The sequence below is a fragment of the Takifugu rubripes genome, chromosome 7 (assembly GCF_901000725.2).
Source record: "Takifugu rubripes chromosome 7, fTakRub1.2, whole genome shotgun sequence".
Lineage (NCBI taxonomy): Eukaryota > Metazoa > Chordata > Actinopteri > Tetraodontiformes > Tetraodontidae > Takifugu > Takifugu rubripes.
In genome coordinates, this window is record NC_042291.1 from 1,631,656 (window position 1) to 1,638,298 (window position 6,643).

Consider the following 6,643-nt stretch of genomic DNA (forward strand, 5'->3'; position numbering starts at 1 on the left):
GAACATGGATTTCCTATATGACAAAGGGCAATTTTATTTTAACAAAAATCTAATTGGAACACACCTCAACAAATAATTAAATGAACATTATTAGTTGAGCACTTATATTTAGCTCTTCAGGGGGGCTTTTAGCAAAAGTACTGTATTGTTTGCACAGCCACAGCTGCAAATAATAAAATGAATAATGGGTAATTTTGATTAAAATGAGATCATCAGCAAGCAATGAGAATGGTAACATTACGATCAATGCTTACCGGGACCTAAATTATTTTTAATTTTAGTAGTCACAGCTGTGATATGGATAAAATGGATTTTTTGGAGTGTTTACTGTACTTTTTGGCAAAGGAATGCATATAAAGTGAATTGAAAACAAGCATCAGGAAAGTGTGTTGCAACCATGTTACTACTGGTGCACTGCAGCTTTTTGGTTTAAATAACTTATTCATTTTAATTTATTTCAGCTTGACTAGGTCCAAGTAAGCTGCAAGATCATTCTTTGGCCCAATAAAACAGGTTTTAAGCAAACACAGAGTCAGGGATTTGACAATCTGAAACGTGGGTGAACATTTTACGCAGTCAAATCACCACTGAGGAGTTCATGACAGAACATGTTAGAACTGGTCTTCTTCACGTTGGTGACGAGCGTCGTCGCTAATAAGGAACACCAATGCCACCTAGTGGTGAAGGCAGGAAGTGGCGTCTGAAAAGTAAACTTTCAGATTAATTTCAAGATTATATAAATATGCTAAACTCAATTTATTAAAACCAACGCCCCCACACTCAAGATCAAATATACAAATCCAAATATCAACATAGATCTGTTAACTTTTATTTACTTGAAAGAAACTATAATCTGCTGATAAGTATCCATACAAAGGTCAATTGCTGCACAAACAACTGAAGGGAAGATTATTAATTTGTGTCTGTGGATAGTTGAATGAACATTGGATTGTCCATTATACTCAATAGGAAAGTTGGTGATTCGTTCCCCCTGCTGTCCATCTCTCAGCGTTTTCTTTTGGCCTCAAACTTGTAGATAGCTGCAGTGGTTTGGGTTTCCTTTTTGACCTTTACCTTTTTATTCTTATCCTGTTGTGGATAAAGATATCTTGTTGTTTATTCTGTGGTTTGATATGAGAGCAATGCTGACGGTGGAATGTAAAACTAAAATGCCTCTGTCATCGTCTCCTCACCTGCAGATCCTTCCGGGTTTGGATCTTCTGCGCGATAACAAACATTTTCTTTTCTCGATCAATTCTCTGGGAAAGAATCTTATACTGGTGTTTTCTTATTCTTGCCAGCTTCTACAGTCAAAAATAGGACAAAACACAAGGAATTCATCACCAATTTGTTTTGTAACTGAGTCAATTGTTAATTTTTTTTTTTTTTTTTAAATGAAATTAGGAATGGCAGACAAGGACAATTATAATATCACCATAATATTAGAAAACCATTTCAACTAGAATTTTTAAATTGGATGATTTATACTTGAGGAATTAACAAAGAATTAACAAAAAAAAAGACATGTCCAGTTTCATATTAAAAGCCAACATGCACAAACATACCATAATACTGTGTGGGTTTAGGTCTCCCTGCACACTCTTCCTCTCCAGAGTCTCCAGAGTGGGTCTGTTGTACACTCGATTCACCAACTCTGGTGCAGTTTGCAACTGATTGGCCAGGTCAAAATTCTGCACTGGGAAGACAGACAGAACAAGAACAGACTTGTTTGAACTGATGTCGCCCATATCAATCAAAATTCTCAGAGACAGGAAATTTACCTTCTTTTGCTGAATCCACAAAAAATGTGTGCTTGTTGTTTTGTTTTCCATCAGCATCCAAAAGATGGAGCTCACCCTTTAACCTCTCTATTTTCTGAAAGTAAATGACCAATAATGACTGACAGCCACTGCATCTGTCACTTCAGTTCTCGATAAGGACCTGGATGAGGTCCATCAGGTCCTCCCAAAAATCACAGACTGTGATACGAGTAGTGGAGGTTATGGTATTTAGCTTCCTTGTTGAGTACGCCAGCGTGCACGTTCTCTGTTTTGAATTTGTTACAGGGACTTTAGAACTCACTTTTGCCTCTGCGACCCGTTTCATCTCCACATATTTGATGTCCTGGGTCCTCATCACTTTCTTCTGCTCCTCAGTCATCATCTCCTCTTTGTCCTTTTTTGCTACGTGAACTCCATCCTGTCATCATGACACAATATGCTGCATCGATACTCAATAATAAGCTGTTCCAGTTGGTATCTTTTGGGGGTTTTGTTGGGTGTTTTGCTAAAGAATGTTTAAAAGATCTTACCTGCAGCTGAGAGCTGATCATATTAAAGTAAAACTCATCTGGGTTCTTATCCAGAGCTTTCTTCCGGAGAGCAGCAAGCGTGTTTTGTTTCTTGTGGTAGTCACTGGGAAACACCAAGGTAGGCAGAATTGAGTGCTTTTTAATATAATTTTTGTACAAAAAAAAGCTGATTGAATATCGAATCTCACTCTGCTCGGAGTTTGTAGTCCTTCTTCTTCTCCAACAAACCCAAATTTTTCCTGAAACCCGGCTGACACAAAAACAGAAACATAAATTGCACATGTCTATGATTTTGTGTCGTATTTCACTTATACCTTGAAATAACATAAACAAAAGTGTAACGTTGGTTTAAAAAAATAATAAACGCTTAGCTCTGCGAAAGCGCTATTGTAAAAGCAAATATAAGACTAAGATAATCACCTGAGATCTTTCATGGTGGTTTCTCTGTTGGGATTTCAACGCCTTTCTGAAAGATGACATTTTAAATATAGGCCGAATGCGTAAGCGGGTAAATAAAAAAGATATAACCGTCTGCTGAAAAGAAACAACACTTGTGTTGTATATTATTTTAACACATTCGCTTCCTCGGTCTGAACACGTGGGTTTTAACTTCCGTTCCGTTCAGCTATTTCCGGTCTGCAAATCCTTGACTAAAAAAAAATCGTTATAAACTTAAACAATAGCCTCAGGAAATTGTATTATTTCTAAACGGTTTACAGATTATAATTTCGAATTATAGATAAAATCGGGGTTTTTTGCGCTTTAAATTCTCCATGAAATGTAGTGTAGATGCGAAAATAGCCACTAGATGAGGCTGTTGTAAACATTTTACTTTTTCTGACGTAAATGTAGAATATATAAATCACCTGAGGTGTAAAATTAGTGTTACATATTAAAGGTCACAATACAAAGCTGTTTCGTCAGTAGTTTAAAGTATATATATATATAAGCATTAATATATTAATTATATATATATATATATATATATATATATATATATATATATATATATATATATATATATATATATATATATTAATAATATATATATATATATATTAATGTTTGAATAATGTTTTTCAATGTTTGAATGCTCAGTAATACCTAACTTTAATTGGAATAATCAAGATTATATGTTTTATCAACTAAAATAGGCTTTATATTAACATATTTATCCAAGAAAGAGCTCTTCCATTTACAATTATTAGAAGTGAGGCTTGGCATAGTATCAGCATCAAATGGAGTGAGGGTTATCACAATGTTGCTGACTCAGTTCATTGTGGCTTTGCTGTTATATACTAAATTGTTTTGGTCATTATAATGAGTACTTATATGGGCCAGAATACGCTGCTAACACTCATTGGTAACATGTTTATGTTTTTCCAATGTCGACATTTATTGGATATTTCTCCTGGGGTTCCAGACCACTGGATAATTTTTTCATACCTATAAGCATCTAGTGCTGATGGTTTGTCCCTATTTGAAAGACCAAAAGTGATTAAAGATAAGCGAAAATAATATCTAATTCCTAGAATGATATTTTGGTTATATGATAGACAAACCACAACGGCACCAGGCCCACAGTCTAAACCAGGCTGCCAAGTTGTAAGATGGGGTGATATTCCACTTATGGCAGCTCTCTATGCCCCCACCGACCACAAGGAATTTGTTTTACATGTGTGAGATTTGCACAGCATGCAGAATGTTTTGTGGGTGATTGTAGCTATGAATGGGATCAGTGTTTCCACATTATGTCACGGGCTTGTTATCGGTCTCATGACCAAAGGACTCGGTTCTTGTGAAGGGATCAGATCATAGCCCACCTCATCCAGGAATCATTTGAACAGGTTTTTTACATTAAATATCAAAACATCTGAATTTATTGTCCATTACTCCACTGGAGCATTTACCAAAATAAATGCTAAGGGAAATGCTTGCTGAATCAAGGTAGGGGTACAGATGCTTTGGAAACCAGTGGATGGGGACCCGCTAATGCAAGAGCAGAACATTTGTTGTGGCTCAGCAAAGATCGAATACCCTTGTGGAGCAAATGCAAATCCATTTGCTTTTCTGATACGGTCCTGCAAAAATAGCACCGCTGATATATTGTAAGATTGCTGCACTTGAGCTGAGCTCACAACTTTGGTATGTCTCCACAGATCGTGGTTGGTCCTCAGCTGCAGCAGGCACGCTGCTGGCCCAGCCCAGTTGAAAAATGCATGAGTCAGAAGTCCCTTCTCTGTGTTTATTTAGATGCATCTTGTTAAACCCAACAACATAAACAACACAGAAAGCCAGAGAACAGCATATGGAATTTAGAATTATATCATTTGTTGTGTGCAAATAGATTGAAAATTGAGAGTAAATATAAGTGGTTATTTTTTTGTTTTTCTTTATTTAAATTAATGCTTTCAGCCAGAAAAAAAGCATGACAGGGGGAAGATCTTTACTAGCTACATTTGAGGAATCTCCGGCGAACTTTGTAGATGTACCACCTGTCCAAATCCCACAGGGGGCAGATGGCAGGCAATGCTAGTGAAACTGTACTGATTAGATTTAATGCAGTTATTTGCATTTCTGTTTGTTGTTTATGGACGATCTGAAGAGGGTTGATAGACACTTTTTAGGGGTGATTATGATGAATTGACCTTTTATTTTAATCCATGCTTTGATACTTGACATCCGTTCTGTTTTTGTCATACCTGGGGCAAAGGAGTTTAGGTCAAAGGTCGAGGATGAGGACAAAGATCAGAGCAAAAATGTCAAATTAAAACCTGAAGATCTGTTAGTTTATATGGTGCAGGAGTCTGTCCAGTTTAACCTAAAAAGCAGTGGGGGAGGTGAACAAGGAACACCTGGTGGGGCCCCAAATTGTGAAGTCTTCAGCCACCAGAATGGAAGAATTTAATGCGCATCATTGTCTAACAGTACAAATATTTGTTTTAAATGCACACGCTATTCACTTTAGACAGATGGATTTTAAATGCTCTGTATCACCTTTGTTGGGATGGTTTCGCTGTTTTACCTCATCCAAAATGCTTTTCTTTATCACCCAAATACACCTTGCAAATGCATTTTGTGCATTCATGCTCTTTTAACAGATTTACTCAATCACTGCTCGGCTTAGAGTAAAACCCATGTTGTCTTACATAACTGCAGCAGACAGTTTCACCTTATCCCTGCAAATGCTATAAAAGCAGTGGTGTCATTTACATAAAATATTTTATTTCCAAGGGTGGTGGTAGGTCAGTCTGTTGGGGACTGAGCTGAGGGTTCCTGGTTCAAGACCTGATACAGACAAAACATGGAAGGTGTTCTGGTAGCAGGAGAAAGTACCAAACACCTCTGGAGCACTGCCAAGGTAGCCTTGAGTAAGATACTGAACCCACAAATGCTCATATGGGGCCCCTTGATGGACTGGAGACCCATCCAGGGGTGGACCCTGCCTTCACCCATATGTGTGCCCTCCCTCCTTTTTGCTTTTCCTAAAACATAAAGTGCAGAAATGACATGATACCTTTTGTTTTAACATTTGCAGGAACACGGATGGGGGGGGGGGGGGGGGGGGGGGGGGGGGGGGGGGGGGAGTAGAGGTTACAAAGGCAGTTTGTTTTCAAGTTGCTGTTTGTTCCAGGTGGTTAAGAGAAGCAAGAACTTCCTGAGCTGGGTCACTGGCTGCAGTTTGGCTGCATAGTGGCTGTTTTGTGGACAGCACTTCCTCATCTTCTTTATTAATGTATCATTTTGTTTAGTAAGTCTGAATTAATACTTGGTTTGTCTCGTCTTTCTGACCACTTTATCCCTTTCTGGGTCATGTGGAGGGTGCACATATGGGTGAGGGCAGGGTCTACCCCTGGATGAGTTGCCAGTTCATCACATCAAAGGTGAGCATTTTTGGGTCTAATACCTTGCTTAAGGGTTTCTAGGCTGTGCTCTATAGGTTTTCTGGCACCTTCCCCTACTACTTGAACTCCTTCCGTGTTTTGTCCACACTGGGATTCGAACCCTCCACTTCTCAGCCCAGTCCCCGCTGCCCGATTTTCTTTGTTTTTTTTAAGTCCGCTACTACTAAAATCTGTGTGCTTGAAATGACCTTTTATTTCTCAGTTAATTATTAGAATAACCTGACAGATGCATCAGCCATGTATATTAGAGTATATTTCCGAGGAAAATACCATTACTGTGATTGATTCGAGGGCTTTCAGGGTCTCAAGATCTCTGATATTCCTACCCGGGAGAATGAAAATGAGCAGCATTATTTCAGCTCTTCTATCTCCACAGAGGTGTCCCCCTGTTTCGCTGTCTTGCAGAGAATCGGTTGAAGTTGCTTGA

At 38.3% G+C, this 6,643-nt stretch overlaps 1 protein-coding gene across 1 annotated transcript; it reads right to left on the minus strand.

Moving 5' to 3' along the window:
- Positions 1-421: 421 nt before the first annotated feature.
- Positions 422-2,932, minus strand: utp11 (UTP11 small subunit processome component). The gene is made up of 8 exons (XM_003965637.3): positions 2,732-2,932; positions 2,500-2,561; positions 2,312-2,414; positions 2,083-2,199; positions 1,782-1,875; positions 1,566-1,696; positions 1,194-1,304; positions 422-1,089 (listed from the first exon to the last, which is right to left on the minus strand). The coding sequence occupies exons 1-8, from the start codon at positions 2,789-2,791 to the stop codon at positions 1,006-1,008; spliced, it is 762 nt and encodes a 253-aa protein (XP_003965686.1). The 5' UTR covers positions 2,792-2,932; the 3' UTR covers positions 422-1,005.
- Between the last annotated feature and the right edge of the window lie 3,711 nt (positions 2,933-6,643).

Excerpts from the sequence above, each read along its gene's own strand:
- utp11 (XM_003965637.3), bottom strand. The coding sequence starts at position 2,791 with ATGTCATCTTTCAGAAAGGCGTTGAAATCCCAACAGAGAAACCACCAT. Across the intron at positions 2,562-2,731 it reads ACCACCATGAAAGATCTCAG|CCGGGTTTCAGGAAAAATTT; the intron begins GTGATTATCTTA and ends TTTTTGTGTCAG. Across the intron at positions 1,697-1,781 it reads TGTGGATTCAGCAAAAGAAG|TGCAGAATTTTGACCTGGCC; the intron begins GTAAATTTCCTG and ends CTGTCTTCCCAG.